The following is a 21,873-nucleotide window of genomic DNA, read 5'->3' as shown; positions in this document are numbered from 1 at the left end:
TCAGCAGGGGATCAAGTACTTATTTCCCTCACTGTACTTTGGCTCACTGGCGATCACAGAGACTGAGGGGACCTCATTCACCAAACACATTTAGTCTCAAACAGAAACCAACTACTTAGTCCTCCCGAGCAGATGAAGTGGGCCAGAGCGCCCTTTTCCAAAAGGTGTCTCCTCTCCTCTCTCACGGTGCGGCACAGCTGACCTCAATCAACACGTTAGTCGGGAATAACTTAAATCTCATTGTGTCGCGCAGGACTTTGTATGCGACCCCAACAAGTTACAATGTGTAGAGGCTGAAACGCGCAATATCAAAAGTAAGAACGTTTCCCACAACTGAAGTCGCGTTTGGTAGGCCAAACGGACATTCCTGTTCAGTCTCAACCCAACAGCATGTGGATTCCGCAAGTTCCGGCTAAGAGAGATTTATGATATAGGATTTGATGGAAGCAGCATTGGACACATTTTCAGTATCGTAGTTGTAAATAAAATAAAATTAAAATAAAATAACCGCAAGCATTTCCTCATCCAAGAACCAAAACATGGAAGAGAGAGAAGGAGAGAGAGAGACAGAGAGAGAGACAGAAGGGTGCAAAAGAAGGGCAGGAGGGAAAAGCAAGAACGAACAAGAGAGAGAAAATAATAGGGTGATCAAAGAAGCCCTTCCGAAGGGGGAAAGAGTTTCTTTTGTTTTTTTTAATAGCAAGTTGCTTTTACTTTTTTTTGGCTTGCTTTGGCTCTCACTCCATTGTTGGAGCCTGTTCCTCAAAAGATACCCTAGTGGAATCCCGGAAGTCGGGGTGCCTCAGATCCATGAGAAATTTGGTGGGAGTAAGAATGTGAGTAGAACCTGTGAGAGAACAGAGCGTGGGCTGACTCCTTGCACGGGAAAAAGAGGAAAAAATCAATCCAAAAAGGAACATGCCGAAAGAAGAGTCGCGGCCTTGCATATTTCATATTACGGGGGGGCAGCCCACCCAAGGCTCTCCGGCTACCGTGGGACTACAACTCCCACCTTCCATTGCAGCGGGGGGTGATAAAAGTGGTAGTCCCACAACAGCCAGAGAGCCTTGTGTGGCCCACCCCTCAGGAATCGACATGTAGCAAGTGAGGATGTCTAGACAAGCAAACGAAGATGAGGCACACACACACACACACACACACACGAAGAGAGATGAACAGACTGACTTTCGGGAAAGCATCGACACGGCATGCAGTGTGAACACGAGACACGAGTCTGGGTTTGGGCGCTTGTCACCGGGCCTCTACGACTCCACCTCCTGTGGGTTTTTCTTTCAGAGTTCAGTCTGCGATCCTGAACAGTCCAAACCTCGTAGTCCCTTCCCCGATTCCCGGGCGAGTTCCTCTGCTATCGGGGCTCCCGGCCAGGACAGCAGTGTGACCCTTTACTCTCCACTGCCAGTGGAACCCAAAATCTAGAATTTCCTATACTGCAGTTTCCCCCCTAGAAATTTTGCCCCAGTTATTAACTCTGTCTCCGTTTAATCTAGCCAAGACAGACAGGCTAGCACAGCCCCATAACCATCATGAGTGGCCCTAGGCTCGGTGAAGGTGAAGGCCCCCCAAGTCAAAATGCTGCCACCCAGAACGGATGTGAAAGTGATGCCTGGACTTTGGGCAACACATAACACACATGTGAAGAAGTGATTGCAACCATAGAGCGAAGAAGTTGTGCACATTGTAAAAACAGTAGAAGCTACATTTAAACAAAGGTTCCCGACAAACACACACAGAGAAGTGAAATGGCTGGCCAGAGATGCAAGGGGAAAGGGGAAAGAGGGTCCAGGGAGCACTCTCGTGAAGGCGGGGGAAACCCAGCGAGCAGATGAGGGACTAGCTAGATATCAGGGTGGCCACCGAAATAAGCTGGGTGTTAAGGGATCCAGCTCTCGGTGGAAGGGAGGCGAAGGCCTCAGAATTCAGACCACCACAACACTTCTCCCTTCTCTTCCTATTAAGGTAAAGCAAAGTGTGCCATCAAGTCGATTTCGACTCCTGGAGACTATAGAGCCTCCTGTGGTTGTCTTTGGTAGAATACAGGAGGGGTTGGCCATTGGTTCCTCCCGCACAGTATGAGATGATGATGCCTTTCAGCATCTTCCTATAGCACTGCTGCCCAATATAGTACCAGCAGGGATTTGAACCAGCAACCTTCTGCTTGTTAGGCAAGGTGGCTATCTCTTCCTGCTGCATGGTACCAATTCCCATCAGCCATGGGAGTCCAGGCACAAAGGAGAAAGTCCAGTTCTGTTCAAATACTTCATTTATATTCCACTCTTCTTCCAAAGAGCCCAAAGCAGCGAACATAATTTTCCTCCTAACGGCCCTGTGGGTTGAGGCTGAGAGAGCAACAAGTGGCCCATGTCATTAAGCAAAACATCAGCAGCTCCCTCGGGCAAAAGTTGGCCTTCTTGAGGGGCCCCTTCTGAAAATGGTGGCTCTCGCCGCTAGGTAGCCTAGCCGATGACCGCTCCCAGTGGCTGCTCCTGGTCTGTCTTCTCGGGTTTGGAGCCCCTTGGGGGCAGGGGCCCATCTCCTCGTTGTTGGTGGAAACAGCTTTGGAAACTTGGGGGGCTGAACAGCAGAGTGGGGAGGTGTTCCATCAATAATAAATGAGCGGCCCCCTCAGGAAAAGGTCGGCCGCATTAAGGGGCTCTTGCTCACTAGACCATGAGGCACCCCATTAAAAGGGTGGCGCTTTTCTGCCCTCCTCTCCAGTGGCTGTTGCTGGCATCTCCCTTGTGTATCTATTTAGAGAGTGTCGTCTTTGGGGCAGGGAACCATCTTCAGATCCTCTTGTGGCATAGAGTTTGGGAATCTCCCCCTGCTCACTGGGCCAAGAGGCCCTTTCTTAAAATGGCAGCTCTCTCCTCTTGAACAAGAGGAGAGCCACTGACCCTATCCATCCCAGCACAGCATCCCTCCTAGTGGCTCCTGCTGGCATCTTTTCGTGGGCTGGGAGCCCCTCAGGGCAAGAAACCATCATAATCTTTTGCTAGGGTAACCGCTTTGGGAACGTCTTCTCTTCAAAAGCAGAGTAGCAAAGATGCTCAATAGATAATATTTCCTGAGCTGGCCCCTCAGGAAAAGGTCAGCCTCACCAAGTGGCTTCCGCTCACCTCTGGTTAAAAACAGGAGAGCCGCCATTTTGAAAGAGGCGCCTTTTCAACATGGCGGCTCTCCTGCATTTAACCAGAGGTGAACCACTGTCCTTAAATAGCCCAACACGGCGCCTTTTGCTGATGTCTCCCTTGTAGTGGTGGTTGTTTTGCTTTTTTTTTTTTAAAGACTTGGAGGCCCTTGGGGGCAGGGAACCATTTTCAGGCCCTCTCGTGGCACCCAGTTTGGGAGTCACCCCTGCTAACTAGGCCTAGGGGCTCCCATATTTAGTAGGGGGAGAGCGAGAATCACACCTTGATAAAGGTGCTGGAGGATAATTTCCCAACCCGTGTGCCACCAATAAGCTTGAATATGGTGCCCCATCTCAGAAGGGGTGGACAGTCCAAGAGAGACACCTGGCAAGAACCACTGGAGAAAATCTATGCCGGGCTGAGTAGGGACAGCTGCTCTCCTCCTGTTAAAAGATAAGACAGCCTCCATTTTGAACAGGGGAGCAGAAGCTACTTAATGAGGCCGACCTTTGCCCGAGGGGGCTGCTCGTGTATTATTCATTGAGCGTCTGTTCACCCTGCTCTCCCAGTTCCCAAAGCGGTATCCCTAGCAACAAGGAATGAGAAGATGGCTCCCTGCCCCATGGGGCTCCCAGTCCAAGAGGAGATGCCAGCAAAAGGCACTGGGAGGGATGCTGTGCCGGGATAGACCAGGACAACAGCTTCCTCCCTGCTACATACAAGGGAGCCACCATTTAGAATGGAGAGCTGGTCTTATGGCAGCAAGCATGAATTGTCCCCTTTGCTAAGCAGGGTCTGCCCTGGTTTGCATTTGTACGGGTGACTACACATGAGCGGTATCTGCTATACGACGCTCCCCTTAGGGGATGGGGCCATTGTTCAGAGGAAGAGCATCTGCTTTGCATGCAGAAGATCCCAGATTAATTCCCTGGTGGCCTCTCCAGGTAGGGCTGGGAGAGACCCCTGCCTGCAGCCTTGGAGAGCTGCTGCCAGTCAGTGCAGACAATATTCAGCTAGATGAACCCATGGTCTGACTCTGTATAAGGTCGCTCCCTACGTCCCTCATGTGCCTCTTTGCCCAGAATGTAGGGATACGCTATAGCCTCCTGCATGAGGATTGGGCCACTGTATTTTGCCAGAGGGAGGATCAGGTTTGGGGAAGGACACACACACACACACACACACACACACACACACACACACACAGAGAAATGCAAGATGCAGCAAAGCACGACTCTGCCCGCAGCGGCCGCCAAGAACTCACCTATTAGCACCTCCCACTTCCCACTGGCTTGCGTCACCTCGTAAGCACAGCGCATCTCACTCAGGCCCACGCCCCCCAGGATGAAAATGATGAGGCGGGGGCCGCTCCTGTACTCCCCAGGAGCCTTGTTCTTGTGCCAGTGGCCGTAGCGGGCACTGGGGAGAAGCAAGCGAGAAAGGGACATGTTACTTGATGCACTTCTATAGCGCTTTTCTAAAGACACCTTTATACAAAGCAGTAGACAGTAAGATATGCAGCTGAAGACAGGGGGTGTGTTTCCTCATTAAAAGAAAAAAGAAAAAGGAGAGCAATGAAAGAACCAGCAGCCCAGTAAAATAGCAACACACAACCTAAAAGATTTTCCCAAGTAAATGGTGCAATTAAAAGCCCATTTCTTTTTGATGCCGAAAGAAACTGGGCATCAAGGCCTGTTCAAAACTCACAAGTGTGAGGGTCTGAAAAATCCCCTTGGGTAAGAAAATATTTAACACACATTCAATGCCTGGGGTTGCTTTCATGTGAACTAATACATTATACATCTTCATTGATGGTTAGAATAATCAGCGCCCTTGGTATTTCTATATAGCGTTTTAGAGAGTATTCAAAGCTCCATCTATATTATCTTGCAGAAATCCTGACGATGACAAGCCTAGGAGGCAAGGAAGATATCCCCCCGCCCCCCGTCACCGAGGCAGACGGAGAAGCCAAGAGAGCCATCTCAAACTACCCAACGAATTCAGACTGCAGGGGTTCCCCAGCTCAGTCCAGGAGGCCTTCCGGTTCAAGCTCCTTCCTACCTGACCGCTGTAGTGCTGAAAGAGGCTGAGGATCGGGTGGAGATGTAAGGGTAGTGTTTCGTGTCCAGTTTATCCTCAATAGCATCCTGGAAAGAGAAGAGCGAGAGAGGGGCACTTTGGGGACATTCGGAATGCACCCCATCATCTGGTCACCTTGCTGTGAACGGCTCACCGGAGAAGAGGCCAGAACGTGCTTCCAAAAATAGGAGAGGTGCATTTAAAATCTACCAGTTTAAAACACAGACAGTGGCTTTATGTAAAAGTGGCAGAAAAGTAACCAACACAGGAAGCTCAAGACCCCAAAAATGTTAAAGGCAATACATCAGAAGTCTGGGGAAATAAGAGAGTGTCCTTACCCTGATGTCCAATATAACCACCCCCAGAAGAGTTTGTTGCCAGAGAGGTGAGTCTACAAATGGGATGCCACCACCAAAAGAGCCCTGCACCCAGTTACTGCCAGCCTAAACACAGCATGCAGGGAATACAGAACAGATTCCCCAACAGGGATTTCCGAATACTAGGGCTGACTCATAAGTTCCATATGGAAATTTTTTAGCTCAGATTAGGGGGCTGGGGGCCATCGGGTGAAAGGGGGGGTCTCCCTCGACTCACCATTACCACCAGTTCCCTGTGGTTCCACATCTTCCTGGGTCAAGTTCCTTTCAGAGTGGGGCAGCTGCCATCTTTTTCTGCTCACAAATTACCCTCAAGCGGCATTATTCAGAGAGGAATTGGTAAAAAAAACCAGCAGCCACCAGATATCATTGCATGGCTCCAAGGGAAAGTGGGAGAGGAGGATGGTAGTTGCTGGTAAGACTCCCATTTAATCCCCCCGAAAAGCGTCAAAATGCCATATTGCCAATTTCACTCCCAGAGAACAGAATGATGGAATGAGTGTGGTAGGGAGGGAGAACGTCGGCTCAGCCTATCGGATGTCTGGGGACCAATACGGAGTGGCCGTCTTTGTCACATCCTCCTTACGAGCTTCATAGGCGCCACCTGGTTGGCTACAGAATACCCAACTAAACACCACCTTCCTTCTGATCCAAGGACACCCCAGGTCAAGAACGATGCCCCGTGCTCCACCTCACCTCCATGATGTCCTTCACCACCGGAGTCCATCGGGAGAGCTGGTAAGTCTGTTCGCTGATGCGCTCCTTCCGTTCGGGCTTGCTTCTGCGGCGCAAAGTCGACTGCGCACCAGAGACAAAAACAAATTCAGGAGGAGGTTTGAACACTTTCCCCTGAGGCCGGGCTGGTGAGAGAAAGCCTCTAGCTTCTCCTCTTAGGAGAGAGATGAACCCACACAACGCACGGGTTAGTCAACACCACACCGTAGTTCTCCTATTCTGCTCCATTCCCGACCCTTTGAAAGTGGGGTTTAGAAACCGGTTCAGACATTTGGAGCGGGTTCAGGCAGATTTCCATGAAGCACATCATCAGATCAGTACTACAGGCCATTGGTCCAACTAGCTCAGTATTGTCTGCTCAACCTTGCCCCGCCCCCAGCAGTTTTTGGACTGCAACTCCCATCTTCCCCAGCCACAGTGGCCAATCGCCAGGGATGATGGGAGTTGTAGGCCATCGTCTGCAGGAGGGCTGAAGCTGAGCAGCTCCGGACTACACAGACTGGCAGTGGCTCTCCAGGGTTTCAGAGATGGGGTCTTTCCCAGCCACACCTGGAGACACTGGGATTTGAACCTGGGGGACTTCTACTCAGAATCATTACATTTACGGCCATAAGCCAAACAAGACTTCTACTTGCAAAGCAGGTGCTCTGCCCCTGAGCTACGGCCTCTCCACAGCTATCTGGGGTCCATAATGGATCAGCAGTCTGGAGCAAATGGAGGTTCTCTCAACCACTGAGAGCCATATCCCACAGCCCAGACTAGAACTCCAGAAAGCAGGTAGGGAAGCTTACGTCCGTGACGATGGGTATTCCAAGGTGCGCCATATTGGTGATGATCTCACTGTCCTCAGGTGGGATCTGGGCATGCTGAATCAGCTTGTTCAGGTTTTCCTCAGTGATACCTGAGAACACGAACACACACACACAGAGTCAATTTTTGCTCTACTGCCATTATCAATCTGGCACATTTCAGAGCCGGAAGGCATCTTAGAGATCTTCCATTCCAATCCCTGCTCAGTGAAGCAATCTGCTCGAGCATCCCCAACAGAAGGCTGTCCAGCCAGTTTGACCAACTCCAGCAACCGCAGACTGCATGAGGTAGGCTGTTCCACAGCTCTAACTGTTAGGACATCCTTCTTAATGTTTAGCCTAAATCTGCTTCCCATGGTTCTGCCCTCTGGAGCAACAGGAAACGAGTCCACTCTTTGACATCTCTTCAGATATTTGACTGTCCTATCTCCCCTTAGTTTACTCAAGCTAAGTATACCCATCTCTTTCAACCATTGCTTATGGGACTTTGTTTCCAGACCCCTAACCATCTTGGTTGTCCTCAGGGGTATAGTGGAGTGGGGTGGGTGCACAGGGACAGGGTACTGGTATTTCTCGGCTTCTCTGGATGTTGGGGCAGGCATGGCCTTGGGGGTCTGTCATGGAGAGCGCCTGAACTTCTGAATTTGCAACTACATCACTGGTTGACCTCCTCTGAACCCATCTAAGTTTTTCAACACCCTCTTTAAAATACAGGACCCAGAACTGGTCAACGTATTCTAAGGGCTTCCCAAAGGCATCTGGTGGGCCACTGTGTGAAACAGGATGCTAGACTAGATAGGCCTTGGGCCTGATCCAGCAGAGCTGTTCTTAAGGAAGGTCCGACTAGCCCAGAACGATTACAGAAGACCCTCGTTATCCATGAATTGCAGTTTTATGTATCCGTGGGTGGGTCTTAGAGACCCAGTTTCTTTATCCATGGCATAAATATAGGCGATTTCCCCCATCTGTGGTTCCCAAGTGACCAGAAATGACGTTATTTCCAGCCACCATTTTGAAATGCAGCCATTTTGTGGCTCTTTTTTCACATCTACTACCCAAGTAGCCACTATTCCTACCGTTCTTGAGGAAGATATAGAGCAGGATGATGCGAATCTTGTCGTAGGTGGTGACATTTGCATCAAGGAGGATTGGGACAATGGCACGCATCGGGTCCTTGATTTTCTCTCCCTCTGCGTCGGTCCCCATAGCCAGATCCTGCAGGGAACAGAACATTCATTAATGCTTACCACCCTGGACTCATCAAGGAACACTCTGAGAAGATGAACCTAATTTCAGGGACTGTGTGTGTACAATCCTCTCAATCCACAATTTTCTTTTCTTTTAAGGCCCATTGTCCATGTTTTATATTAGTCAAATCAGACTACAGCAAGAGAAAGAAAGGCTGAGAAGGAACAGAAACTGCATTTGGGGAAAACAAACCACATACCACCTTCCACCCCCTCGCAAGAGTGGAGACCGACACTACGTTTCAGTGATTTCTCAGGCTGGGCAAGCTGTGAAATGGAATGAAGAAGGCTGGCCCATTCAGAGTGAAGGCAAGAAGCATTGCTTTCACTCTCATTTGGCTTTCCAATGTCACCACACAGCCAAATATGAACAGCTGAATGACATGACTATGCTGCCTACGTGACCCCCGAATGGCTGGAATGACCTTAGGAAAATGACCCTTGTTTGTTTGTGGCTACAAAACAGATTATTAATAATGAACCCTAATCTAATAAGATTAGGAAGATGGCGCCAAGAACAGGTGGCCAACAGCATGTGAAGAACGAGGGGACGTGGACAACTCCCACCCTGCCTCCCATCTTCCTCCTCAAAATGTTTTTTCATCATGAACAGGGTTCATTATTAATAAACCTCTGTAGAAATCTCTATAGCAGGGATGTACAGCTTTGGCCCTCTTGCTGTGGTTGGACTACAACTCCCATCATCCCCCACTACTGGACCCGGTGGCTGACCATGATGGGAGTTGTGGTTCAACCACAGCTGCAGGGCTGAAGCTATGACCACCATTTTGGAAAAAGATGTGTCTTCTGTTCTCAGACTGGTTCTATACGATATTGCTCCAGTGAGGACATTTACTACCCAAGAGCTCAGCACAAGCAAGAGCTCTCCCCTTTAGAGGAAAACATGCATGGCGCAATCCTGGCAAAGGTTTTGGACAGCATTTCAACACCGCATACACACGACTCGGCAGGAACGTCCTGCTGGAGCTTGGTGGGGAAATGCAGCCTTCAGCAACACAGCCAGCTGCTGGTTCCTGGACTCTGCCTAATTGCGAGAAATTGTAGGATCCTCTGGGGGAAAGAAGAGGTTGCATGTGCTGCCAAAAAAGAGCCAGCAGGCACAAAGGCGGTACATGCTGGAACGTCCTTCCAGAAGCATCCCGACCCCACCGTCACACACACCCCCTCCAGCAGTTTCCGCAGAAGCCAACTGACCTGTTCAACTCGGCAGAGCTTGTCCACGGTGCCTTGGTAGTGTTTCATGCAGTCTTCGGCCAGGTGAAGGTGTGTGGAGTACTAGAGACACAAAAAAGAGTCACTTCTGTTTTACACATCTCCCCATCCATGTCAAAAAGGAAAAAAACAGACACGGTTCTGGGCAAGCTTTAGTTTTGAGGAGGGTCAACCATGACCTGGTCTTGTCAACTGACCTTGCTGAGTTCTTTCTGATACTGGGGCATCTTCTTCAGCATCTGGGAGAGGTCCCTCATGGTTGTCTGGAAGAAAGAAAAAATGGGGGGACACCATAGACTCTCATGCCCCACTCCCCACAAAAAGGTGCCTCTCTGGCCAGATGGGGTGAAAAAGAAAAAGGTGAGTGGTCGCCAGATATAAAGAGGGGGCCGCGAAAAGGTGGACTGAAGAGGGTTTACCAGCTCACTGTGCTTCCCCGGAGCTAAAAGATACAGAACTATACATTTTAAACTCTTAGGGCACTGGTCCCCAACCAGGGACCCACCAGATGTTTCTGAACCACAACCCTAGTTGGGAACCCATGCCTTAGTGGGAGGGAGCAGTTTGGAGTTGGCAAAGTGACAGGGGAGGAAAGGGTTAAACAGCTGCTCCTCTCTCTCCCCCTCCCTCCCCCCCACCTCCCAGCTGGTCCAGCCCTCTGCCTGCCCCCTCAAATCATTTGCTCACCTTTTCGCCCGTGTTCATCCTTTTGCTGGAAGAGAAGTCCTTCAGAGACCGGGTGACTTCCCTAGAACAGAAACAGGATTCCTCAGCAACATCCTGGTCTTCGCCATCTTTAGGGGACTTTTATCCCTTCTCAATGAAGATGTTCAATGCAACCAACGTAAAATATAAACTGCCAAAATACCACTTCTACTTTCTGCAATGACCTACGATGATCTGCCCTGCATTTTTTACTACCTGCCCTTGCAGTGGATCCGGCTAACAGACTACCATATTTCTGCACGTAGACCCCGCCCATGGGAAGAGCGTCCATTTGCGTCCGTGTTATAAGTCAGTTGGAAAGCTCACACCCAGCTGGTCCCCCCTGCACCAACTTCAGCTGCAGAGGGAACCGGCAACGTTACACCAGGCCTGCTCAACTTCGGCCCTCCCGCAGATGTTGGCCTACTACTCCCATAATCCCTGGCTATTGGCCACTGTAGCTGAGGATTATGAGAATTGTAGTCCAAAAACAGCAGTGGGGGGAGAGAGTTGATCAGGCCTGCTCTACTGGGATGCAGGGAAGAATGCCGCCCCAGTAGTCGGTGGGGGTATACCTCACGGCAGAAGCAAGGCATCAGCAAGCAGGGTCTGTGTTGATGTACAGCAGCAAGCGGCGTCTTTGCAAATGCACTAAATAAATAGAAAGCCTGCAACTTTCAAAACCCCTACCCACTGCCATTTGCAAAATAAAAATGGGATACTCCACAGGTTTTAATGTGCAAAAATACAATACTGGGGAACCCCCCAGAATTGAACCAGACACTCTACCTAGGTTCCGCTCAGGGGTGTAGCTATAATTGAGCTGATGGGCTCAAAGAACCGGGGCCCCCAGCTCCATCTCTCCCTATTTTCTTCATTATCTGAGGGGCAGCCAGGGAGAGGGGGGAACACGGGCCTCCTTCCCCCTAGCTACGCGCCTCGTTCTGCTACATGTGAATCTGCCTTCTGTCGAGTCAGACCCTTGGTCCAATTAGCTCAGTACTGTCTGCACTGACTGGTAGAGGCTTTCCAAGGTTTCAAGCAGGAGTCTCTTTCAGCCCTACCTGGAGATGCACTCAGGGCTTGAACCTGGGACCTTCTGCATGCAAAGCAGGTGCTTGACCAATGAGCTATCAATGCTTTCCCCCCACCTCATCGTTCTGCCCAGGTACAGAAGTTTGGGGAGGTCTACTGCTATGTCACCTTCAGTAGTGCAGTGGGGAATTGCTTGACTAACAAGCAGAAGGTTGCTGGTTTGATTCCCCGCTGGTCTGTTTCCCAGACTATGAGGAACACCAGTATTGGGCAGTAGCGATATAGGACGATGCTGAAAGGCATCATCTCATACTGCACGGGAGACGGCAATGGTCAACCCCTCCTGTATTCTACCAAAGACAACCACAGGGCTCTGTGGGCACCAGGAGTCGACACCGACTCGACAGCACACTTTACCTTTACCAATATAATAAATAAGTAAATTTGGGGCCAGTAGCACCCCTCTCTCAAATTCTAGCTGCCAGTCAGTGCAGACAATACAGAGGCTAAGTAGACCAAGGGTGTGCCTCTGAATCCGGCAGCTGCAGCTGGGCAGTCATCCAGGGAGGCAGAGGAAGAGCTCTTACTGGGAGACCTCAGCGATGTGCTTGTGGCGCAGGGTTACCCAGAGGTCATCGTCTTCGTCCAGGAGAACCTCCTTGATACGGCTGTCCCCGATACCACTTGTGTCGTACCTAGAAGGAGTGGGGAGTAGAGGAAGAAGAGACCATTTCAGAGGAGAGGCGCACGTCACCTTTCCTTGGGATCCCATCCCATTGGGAAAGACTGCACAATGTGGCCACACTGGATGAAAAGAGCAGTACTTGGAAGTGTCATATACATTTTTAGAAGGCGCAAAGAACCTGTCCTACACACCAGGTCAAAGCAGAGTTCCCTCTAGTAAACCGCTTTCAACCATGTCCATACTGATGCTTCCATGAAGCCCACCAGAACAGCAACCGTCTTCCACTGGTGTTTACTCCGGGCAGCCAGTATTCAGGGAGAGAATACCTTTGGACATGGAGGCTCCACATAGCCATCATGACAGGTGGTAAGCCTCTCCTCCTCAAGTTTGTCCAATCCCCTTTTAAGACATCTCAACCAGTGGTCATCCTAGCTTACGAATATGGCAAATATTTATATACCATTTTTCAACAAGAGTTCCCAAAGTGGTTTACATAGATATAAAGAAACTAAAAATTGTTCCCTGTTCCCAAAGGGCTCACAACCTAAAAAAGAAATACAAGCTAGACACCAATAACGGCCACTGGAGGGATGCTGTGCTGGGGATGGATAGGGCCAGTTCTCTCCCTGCTATACAAGGAGAATTGCCACTTTAAAAAAAAAAAAAGATACCTCTTTGCTCTCTTAGCTTTCTGTAGCAGAGAGTTCTGTACATTAACTGTGCAACATGGGAAATAGCATTTGCTTTGAACACACCATCTGTTTCAGTAAGGGGACCCAGGTTCTTTGATTCTTAAACAGGATCCTAGAAGTACACCTTTGCACCATATTCCTGGAAACCAGGACTGTTTTGCAGGGAATCTCCGGGGTGGTGGGGAAGAAGAAAGGAAGAAAAAAAGACAGACACATAGGGCAGCTGGCACATTCTGATCTGCCAGCTAGGCGCCCCAGTGTGAAACGACTTACTTGTAGACGTCATTCTCAATGGGTAGCAGATCGTAGCTCATGGCTTGGAACGTCAGCTCATGCAGCACCGGAGAGCTGGGATCAAAGCCGCGGTCCAGGATGACGAGCTGAGAGCGTGCTTTGTCCGGACCCTGGAGCAGGGGGGAGAAACCCAGACTGTCCTCTTTCCTCCCAAGAGACTTCCTTTCCCATCAACTGTGAGGCTTTTTAAAGACCGGTTGACATGCAACTCTCAGTCACGCAGACATTTTCTCGTCCTGTGTACCCATGGCTGTGTCGTGTTCTAAGTGGGGTAGTTGGCCTATCTCAGGTTGCAGCAGCAGGAAGGGTCTTACATTATTGTCCCAGGAAGGATTTAGACCTTTGCTGGCTCGAGGAGAGAGTGTGTGTAAGCGACAGGCAAAGACTCAGCACCTTGGAGAGCTCCGTGCAGAAGAAACCAAGCCAGAAAGTAACACCAGAGAAAGGAAGATGTCGCTCCAGCAAACCTCTGATGTCAACTGGTTAGGTCGGGTGGGCCACCCTATTTGGGGGAAGCTTTCGTCGCCCAAAAGGACCTTGCCCGATTTCACAAGTGCCAACACCAACTGTGCCAGTCACGCTCTGGCTGCCCCGAAGCCCTGAATGTTGCTGCCCCTTGTGGCAGCCCGCTACATCACCGCCAACTCCTGCAAGTCTCTGGGCAAGCCCCACCCTAGGGGATCACTCACTGGCATTCCCCTATAGCAGGAAGTGCCAGAGACTTCCTGGCTGAAGCAGGCCTGGCCTCAGTATCGGATGCCCTTGAGCTGGTGTGTTTGCTCCTGCTGCTTCTCCCTCCTTGCTCAGTGCAGACATCTCTCTAACCATGGCTACTGGAATGACCTTCTTGGCATGACCTTTGACACGTCCCATATCAGCTACTGGCTCAACTCTCTGGCTCTCGGCAGACTGCTTTGCTTGACCCAGGGTGCTCCCAACTCCTGTCTGACTCTTGGTTTCTGCGTTACCCTCCGACACTTGGCCATCTACTCTGGCATGACCTTCAGTGTGTTCGTTGCTCTCCCAGCCCCGGCCCACCAGGCCTGTGCTCCCAATGACTGCGGCCTTCAGCCCAGCTCCTGACTAAGTCGCTGCCTCAACTGTCAGGTCCTCAAGGCACTCTTCAAATAGGAGGGCAGAGTTGTCTCCTCAGTGGAGAACCCCCCCCCCCCCAGCTTGGTGTAGGGGTTTCCAGTAGAATGGGGACTCTGGGGGCTTCCCAACTCCTAGGAACTTAGGAAGCTGCCTTATGCTGTGTAAGGCCATTGCTCCATCTAGCTCAGGATTGTCTGCACAGACTGGCAGCAGCTCTCCAAGGCTTCAGGCATGAGTCTTCCCCACCCTGTCTGGGGATGCTGCCAGGGATTGAACCTGGAGCCTTCTGCATGCTGAGGAGATACTCTGCCACTGAGCAACAGCCCCATCCCACTCAGAGGAGCCTCTTACAGCAGAAAGCACTCATATGTAGTCATCCATCCAAATGCAAACCAAGGCAAACCCTGCTTAGCAACAAGAACCATGCTTGTCACTGCAAGACCAGCTCTCCATCCCGGCTACCATATGAAGCACAGCAGAGACCCTCACTCACCTCCCCCATGGTTGGGTCATCAGCCTTGTAAGCGTCGAGTTTGTCCTGGATCAACTGCGCCAGCATGGCGTTATCTTTGTAATCTCTGCCACAAAAGGTATAAACACAGAACTTATTTAAGAGGGGGAAAGTTAACTATTCCCACATATGAAGGTCCTTGTTCATGTTGAAGGCCATAGCTGGAGGAATACGCACAGAATTGTTAGGCTACCTGGTTGAATGAACATGGAGGCTGCTTTGATGGAGCTGACCGTAACCCACGAGGCGAAAGCAAGCAGCTCACAAATCGGGAAAGAAAGTGATAGCTTTCCCCAGCCGCTTGTTCAGCAAGTGCTATTTGGAGGTGAACAGCCCCTGTACATGGAGGCTCCATCTAGCCACTATGACAGCAAGTACAATTGATGCATCTTTCCTTTATAGATCCACCAAGGTAGTAATTAGGATGCTTAGATGCTTATGAGAAGAGCCAATTCCATATGTTTTTGCAATACCATAAAGGTAAAGTGTGCCGTCAAGTCGATTTCAACTCCTGGCAACCACAGAGCCCTATGGTTGTCTTTGCTCAAATACAGGAGGGGTTTCCCATTGCCTCCTCCCGTGCAGTGTGAGATGATGCCTTTCAGCATCTTCCTAGATTGCTGCTGCCCGATAGAGGTGTTTCCCATAATCTGGGAAACATACCAGAGGGAATTCGAACCAGCAACCTCCTGCTTGTTAGTCAAGCATTTCCCCGCTGCTACTGAAGATCTAATCCATTTTATATTTGAATGGAATGGGAGATGTGCAAAAGCCACCATGCCAAGTATATCCACCCACTGTCTAGTTTCAAAGATAGGATATTCTCCCCAAGATGAGTTGTTCTTGCTAAAGAACAACATAAGGTTGGTTGCAAGCCGTTCAGAAGCCACCCAATGGCGCAGCGGAGAAATGACTTGACGAGCAAGCCAGAGGTTGCTGGTTCGAATCCCCGCTGGTATGTTTCCCAGACTATGGGAAATACCTATATTGGGCAGCAGTGATATAGGAAGATACTGAAAGGCATCATCTCCTACTGTGCGGGAGATGGCAATGGGAAACCCCTCCTGTATTCTTCCAAGAAAACCACAGGGCTCTGAGGTTGCCAGGAGTCAATGGCACACTTTACTTTTAAGCCGTTGAGGGCATGTGTAATGCTTTTAAGTGTTCAATGTTTTATGGTGGATATTGCACAATAGGAAGTTGCTATACTACGTGGAAGGTGTGTTCAGGGATGCATGCCCAAGAAACATCCCCAGTGCAAACCCAAGTCTCACCCTCGGTATCGGACGGCCGGGTACTCCTTCAGAGTGGCACAGAGGGTGGCAATCTGCTCCGCCAGACGCTCCAGGATCGGGTTCTTCATCTGGGCCTTGTGCGGGCTGTAGAAGCTCTGGAAGGAGTCGCCAGAGTCCAGAGAGTAGACCTAGAGAGCAAGGCGAGGTCGAGAGAGCAGAGGAGAAGAGTTAGGTTTAGATCCGTATGTGTGAAAGGCACGGAAAGGAGTTGGAAAGGAATTGGTGTAGCACCCATAAGCAACAGGGGGGAAAGCCAAGGGAAACCAGAAGGTGCTGTGGTCGGTTTCTCAAGGAGCATGGTTGGGAAAACGTTGGCTCTCTCAGTCCTCAGCATTAGGTGCACCATGGTGTCCTTTGTGCAACCTCTCAAGGCATCCATTAGAAGACAGAATGGTAAGCTAGACTGGCCACTGGTGGTAGCTCTTTGTGGGAGTAGAGCTCTGTTGGTTTGCACCAAAGAGGACCAAATTAAGGGTATCCCTAGAAGCATCTCTCTCACCCAGCCTCCTGTCTGCCACAGTGGCCCACCAGAGGCCGCTGGGAAGCCTACACGCAGGGAGGTGAAAGCATGCGCTCTCTCTCTCTCTCTCTCCCCCTCCTGTACCTGGAGATATCATAAAGCCACCAAGACTTACAGCCACAGACAGCCTTGCCTTGAATGAACTTGTCTAATCCGCTGTTGAAGCCGTCTCGTTTAGTAGCCATCACCATATCTTGTGGCAGCCAGTTCCACAGCTTGACTATGCACAGTATGGAGCAGTACCCTGACCAATCGGATCACTGTTGGACACTTGCATAGTATTTTTTCTTCTTTCCCCGAGAGAAAAGCATGAGACTAAAGAGGCAAAGTTTCCAGGCATTTCCAATTCCAAATGTTCCAAAAACCCCACATGACCGGGGCTAGGTAAGCTAGGCATGGCCAGTGGGTCAGAGTGGTCAGTTGCTACTACACTGCAGTGCTTTAGTTTGAGCCCTAGGTGCATATTGGGGGCACCTTCCGGACAACTGAGGAGAGGGTAAGCAGGAGGAACTGATCATCTTTAACCATTTGTAGATCTTGCTTGTCTTACCCATGTGTTTTTAGAGCATGAAACTCTTCTTCAGAAACCAACTGTAAAAGCAATTCCTGCTCTGCAAACTGATTCAGTGAGCACACTAAGCCATATGGAAAACTTTTTGATATTAGGAAACCCTAGTTCTGCTTTTTCCTATTTTTTTATCCTCACTCTTTTTAATAGGAAATTGAGGCATTTGTTACCCACTTGATCCAAGAACTCAACTATAAGTGTATTTTTCATATTGGATTATGCGCTTAAGTTTTATACTAAACCTTTGAAAAGAAACTATCTTACAGTTGTTTTAAACTGACTACATTTTATAATGGTTTTAAACTGAGATTAATAGTAGTTATTTGTGGGTTTGATTACTTTTGTAATCAAACCTTGGCATTAGCTTTGTTTGATTTATTATTGACCTAATCATCTATATTACAATACTAGTTATTCTGTGTAATTGTATTAATGCCTACAGTTGTATTAGATATGCAAAGCTTTAAAGTTTAGCTACGTTTTCCCCTGAAACATTATAGAATTGCTTTTACAGTTGGCTTCTGAAGAAGAGCTTTGCGCTCTGAATGCATTAAGGCAAACCAAGCAAGATTTACAAATGGTTAAATAAAGATTATCAGTTCCTCTTGGTTACCTCTCCTTACTTGTCTTCTGATGGGAGATAAGATGCCTGGAGGAATCATACCACAGACACACAGTGTGCCCGATGCTGGAGATTAAAAAGGGAGCTGACAATATTGCCCCGAAATCTGCAAAAAGAGCAGTATTTTAGACCTCAGAGTTCTTCTAGTCCGTCTACAAATATTCATCGTATTCGTATTCTAGTCTGACTAGTGCAGAAAATGGCTAGAGCCTCCTTGACAGAGGACCATCCAGGCTCTGGAAGCCTCCAGGCTTGGAAGCCTCCAGCAAAAGGAAAACCCACCACCGCTTCATGAGGCAGGTTGTTCCACTGTCTAACAGCTCTGACCATTGTGCCAAGTGTCTAACGCGATTCTGCTTCTTAGAGTCAGGAAATTCTTCCAAGTAATATCAGCTCATTGGCTCTAGTCCTGCCATTTTGAGTTACAGAGATCAAAGTCTGGTCTTCCTTCTTCTCGACAGCCCTCTAGATAGTTGAAGGTGGTGCTCATATTTTCCTGTCCAGGCTCCACAGACCCAGGTCCTTCTACCGTTCTTCTTCGGAGACGCCTTGCCATCTTTGTTGCCGCCCTCTGAACACACTCCAGTTTGTCCATCTCCTTAAAATGCGATGCCTAGAACCCGATGCACTTTCCACATGAAGTCTGACCAACACCAAGTAGCCTTTGGGGATCACTACTTGGTCCCAGCCTGTCAGACAACAGACACTGCCTGGTCCTTTTCTGTCTTGTGCACAGCTGTGTCACGATGGTGCAAGAAAGGTGCAATATTTGCTACTTGGCACAAAAACAGTCAATATCTTCTGTCTCCACTTCAGAGTAGGACGTCCCTCAAATTGCAGCCTGCAGCAATCTACCTACTGATGACATGCACATTAGACTAGAACGCATGACCACCCAAATCAAAACAGAGGTGATCTGGGACCAAAAGAAAGAAGAAAAGGAAAAAGAGGACTTGCTCAGTTAGCTGGTGGAACTCTGTGCTGGTGAAACTCGGACAGAGTGGACCAATTATGTTGTGTACAGTAGGACAAAAAACCCATCGATAGGTATTAGCCTCTGAAAGAACACAGAGCCTGCGGATTCAGGAGTACACTACTCTGTCTGTGTGTGTGTGTAAGCACTAAGGAAAAGGAGAGGCCTTCACACCCTTCTTGGGGAGTCTCCAGGACGCATCTGACCACCCCCTGCAGGAAGTGGCACTCTGGATTGCATGAACCTCCTGGCAGAACTGGGCAGCTCTTCTTTAGCATCTTAATCCAAGCACATGCACCCACTTTCTCTTGCATTACTCCCTTGTTTGCTTGTTTGTCTTGCCTTTCCCAGCTCTTCCCACCTGTCCCCACACTCCGCTTTGCATTAATATAGGCCATAAGGTCCCTGCGGGGGGGCAGAGACGTGATTTTTGCCAGTGTTCTTCTGCAAGAGCTCGTGGACAATGGTACTCCAGAAACCAAACAACAACAACAACAACAATAATCAACTTGATGGCAAAAGAAGGTACTAGTCATAGAAGCAGCAGGTATAAGGGTGTGGAAAAACTTCGGCTGATTTCTGCAACTCCGTCTCTCAAATCGGGAAGAAAGAGCATCCTGGCTAGGCACCAATGGTTTGCAAAGGACCATTTTCCTTTGCTGGGAGAAAGGCAACCCTGGTCTTTAGAGCCAGATAAATACTGCTTACCATCTGTTCCCAGTAATGTCCCCGCACCCCCCCCCTCCAAATAAAGGAGGACCTGGTTGAGCAGCAGATGGCTGGGAGGCTTCCCCATTGGATGCCACCGGGATGGGCAAAGGAAGCAGCCAATGGCAGATAGGCAAGGGCTGTGTGTGTGTGTGTGTGTGTGTGTGTGTGTGTGTGTGTGTGTGTGTGTAAGCAAGCAGCAAAGCGCAGAGGATAAGCATGGAGAAATAATCAAGACAGACAAGCCTGCGAGGGCAGAAAGGAAAGCCACTTCCTTCCTTCCCAGAGAAGAGAAAGGTTATTGATTTCATCTCTCACTAGAAGCTGCGACGTGACCCCTTTCATCCTCTGCTTTTCCTGCAGAGAACTTGAAAGGGGATAGGCAGTCAGGTCTGGTACCTAGGCATGCTCGATTCAGAGTCCCCTAGCATCTATTCCTTGCCATGTCTTGGAGCCCGCAGAAAGACACACCTTTAAAAAGGTCGCGGTCCTTTAGACCAGGAGAACAGCAACCGATAGGAATCAATGAAGAGGCCTTCTGTGGCGTTAGACCACTAAGGCCCTCTTCCAGGGCCAGGGATGCTCTGGATGCATTAATGAAGCTGCCTTCTACCATGTCAGGCTAGGAGTCCAGGGTCGTCTACACTGACTGGCAGCAGCTATCAAGCAGGAGTCTCTCCCAGCCCAACCTAACAGGGATGGAACCCAAGATCTATTATTACTTATGTACCACATTTCAACAGAAGTAGTTCTTAAAGTGGTTTACACAGAAAGCGATAAGTTATGCTTTGCTGTCCCCAAAGGGCTCTCAATCTAAAGAGAGAGGGGGAAACCTCAAGATAGGCAACAGGGAAGAATGCTGTGCTGGGATTGGGTAGGGACAGTTGCTCTCACTCTGCTCAAAGAGATTCGCCACTTCTAAAAGGGGCCTCTGGGCTCAGTTAGCAGGGACCTTCTGCATGCAAAGCAGATGCTCTTCCTTTGAGCTGCAGCCCCATCACTAACCGATGAAACTGCCTCATACCGAGTCTGATCCTTGGACCATCAGGCTCACTACTGTCTACACCAGGCCTGCTCAACTTAGCCCCCTCCCCAAGCTGGTTTTGGACTACAATTCCCATGATCCCCATCCACAGTGGCCAAAAGCCAGGGCTTATGGGTTGTAGGCCAACATCTGCAGGAGGGTCGAAGTTGAGCAGCCCTGGTCTATACTGACAAGCAGCAGCTCTCCAGGGATTCAGAGTTGTATCCTTCCCAGTGGCTTATGGAGAGGCTGCCAAGGATTGAAACCAGGACCTCCTCCTCCTCCTTTTGCATGCAAGGATGGAGCAACGGGGGTCTCCTGCTCTCCTGTCTGGTTTCAAACATCGGAAGCTGCCATGTACCGAGTCAGACTATTCGTCCCTCTAGCTCAAGGTTGTCTACCCAGACTGGCAGTGGCTTCTCCAAAGTTGCAGGCAGGAATCTCTCTCAGCCCTATCTTGGAGATGCTGCCAGAGAGGGAACTTGGAACCTTCTGCTCTTCCCAGAGTGGCTCCATCTCCTGAGGGGAAAATCTTACAGTGCTCATGCTTCTAGTCTCCCTTTCATATGCAACCAGGGCAGACCCTGCTTAGCTAAGGGGACAAGTCATGCTTGCTACCACAAGACCAGCTCTCCTCCTCTCCCCTATCCCAGGACTCACCTGTGATTCATAGGGCAGAAAAGCAATGTTGATTTCCGTGAGGGTCTTGATGACTTTAGCCGCACGGGATTTCACCAGCTCGTTGAACAGGGCATCGGGGCAAGCTGGAGAACAAGAAGAAGAAGAAGAAGAAGAAATAGAGGCAACAGCAATGAAAGCTTTCCAGATGCCTGGAAGAAGGCAGCTTAGAAACCTGCTCCACCCCTCCCAATAGTGACAGAGTGTATAATTTGGAGAGGTTCCCTTGTTCAGGATGTCAGTATATAATATGCAATTTATGGAGATAACACCACCTGGCAGTGGCTTCTGATGAACAGAGAAAGTTCCAGAGACAACAGCCGGTATGAGTCATTGGGCTCTGAGTGGGCAAAACACTGGCCCTGTGCTGTGGTAGCAGAGGAAGGCATTATCTTGGGAAGAACAATTCCAAAAAAAAAAAAAAAGGAGTTGACCGATCCATGACTCAGGATGAGCTGGCAGAATTGGACTGTACCATTCCAAATGGAGGGGATGAGGAAGAGGAGGAGGAAGATGGGAGAATCGTGTTGAGCATTGTTTACAAAGCACCTGAATATTATTTATGGAGCACATTAACATGTATGCTGGTGCTTTATTATGTTTTTTGAAGCCCATTTATTTAGCTTATTTTTATACCGCCCTAAAAAACTTGCGTCTCTGGGCGGTTTACGCAACAACACAGTCTTTTGCTCATATGCTTGCTACCCAAAACGGATACCGCTGGAGGCAAAGGTGAACGCTCTGGTAGCAATGTTTCCGTGCAGTTGCAAGGTTACTGTAATGAACAGTAGTCAGGGGTGTAGTTATAATTGAGTGGATGGGTTCAAAGAACCCAGGGG

At 49.4% G+C, this 21,873-nt stretch overlaps 2 protein-coding genes across 4 annotated transcripts in view; one reads left to right on the top strand and one right to left on the bottom strand.

Annotated features, from left to right (window-relative positions):
- AKNA (AT-hook transcription factor) overlaps positions 1 to 5,217 on the top strand; it is a 49,792-nt gene extending 44,575 nt beyond the window's left edge. For both annotated transcript variants that reach the window (XR_008312709.1, XR_008312708.1), the window contains exon 24: positions 5,043 to 5,217. The gene's annotated coding sequence lies outside the window, so the exon portion shown is untranslated. The remainder of the gene's footprint in view (positions 1 to 5,042) is intronic.
- The window catches only part of STXBP1 (syntaxin binding protein 1), a 44,503-nt gene that overhangs the window by 6,474 nt on the left and 16,156 nt on the right, over positions 1 to 21,873 (bottom strand). Inside the window, exons 6-19 of one of the 2 annotated variants that reach the window (XM_053281867.1) lie at positions 21,017 to 21,120; positions 15,921 to 16,069; positions 14,629 to 14,713; positions 13,020 to 13,150; positions 11,957 to 12,064; positions 10,317 to 10,377; positions 9,827 to 9,892; positions 9,612 to 9,692; positions 8,226 to 8,364; positions 7,132 to 7,241; positions 6,302 to 6,403; positions 5,211 to 5,296; positions 4,414 to 4,568; positions 715 to 847 (exon numbers count right to left, since the gene is read on the bottom strand). In XM_053281867.1, coding sequence (XP_053137842.1) covers positions 738 to 847; positions 4,414 to 4,568; positions 5,211 to 5,296; positions 6,302 to 6,403; positions 7,132 to 7,241; positions 8,226 to 8,364; positions 9,612 to 9,692; positions 9,827 to 9,892; positions 10,317 to 10,377; positions 11,957 to 12,064; positions 13,020 to 13,150; positions 14,629 to 14,713; positions 15,921 to 16,069; positions 21,017 to 21,120 — 1,487 coding nt within the window. In that variant the 3' untranslated portion in view covers positions 715 to 737. The remainder of the gene's footprint in view (positions 1 to 714; positions 848 to 4,413; positions 4,569 to 5,210; positions 5,297 to 6,301; positions 6,404 to 7,131; positions 7,242 to 8,225; positions 8,365 to 9,611; positions 9,693 to 9,826; positions 9,893 to 10,316; positions 10,378 to 11,956; positions 12,065 to 13,019; positions 13,151 to 14,628; positions 14,714 to 15,920; positions 16,070 to 21,016; positions 21,121 to 21,873) is intronic. The other variant, XM_053281868.1, reaches the window with a different exon arrangement.

Source organism: Hemicordylus capensis, chromosome 17 (genome assembly GCF_027244095.1).
Source record: "Hemicordylus capensis ecotype Gifberg chromosome 17, rHemCap1.1.pri, whole genome shotgun sequence".
Taxonomy (NCBI): domain Eukaryota; kingdom Metazoa; phylum Chordata; class Lepidosauria; order Squamata; family Cordylidae; genus Hemicordylus; species Hemicordylus capensis.
Note: the sequence above shows the minus strand (reverse complement) of the source record. Positions and strands in the feature narration are given on the sequence as shown.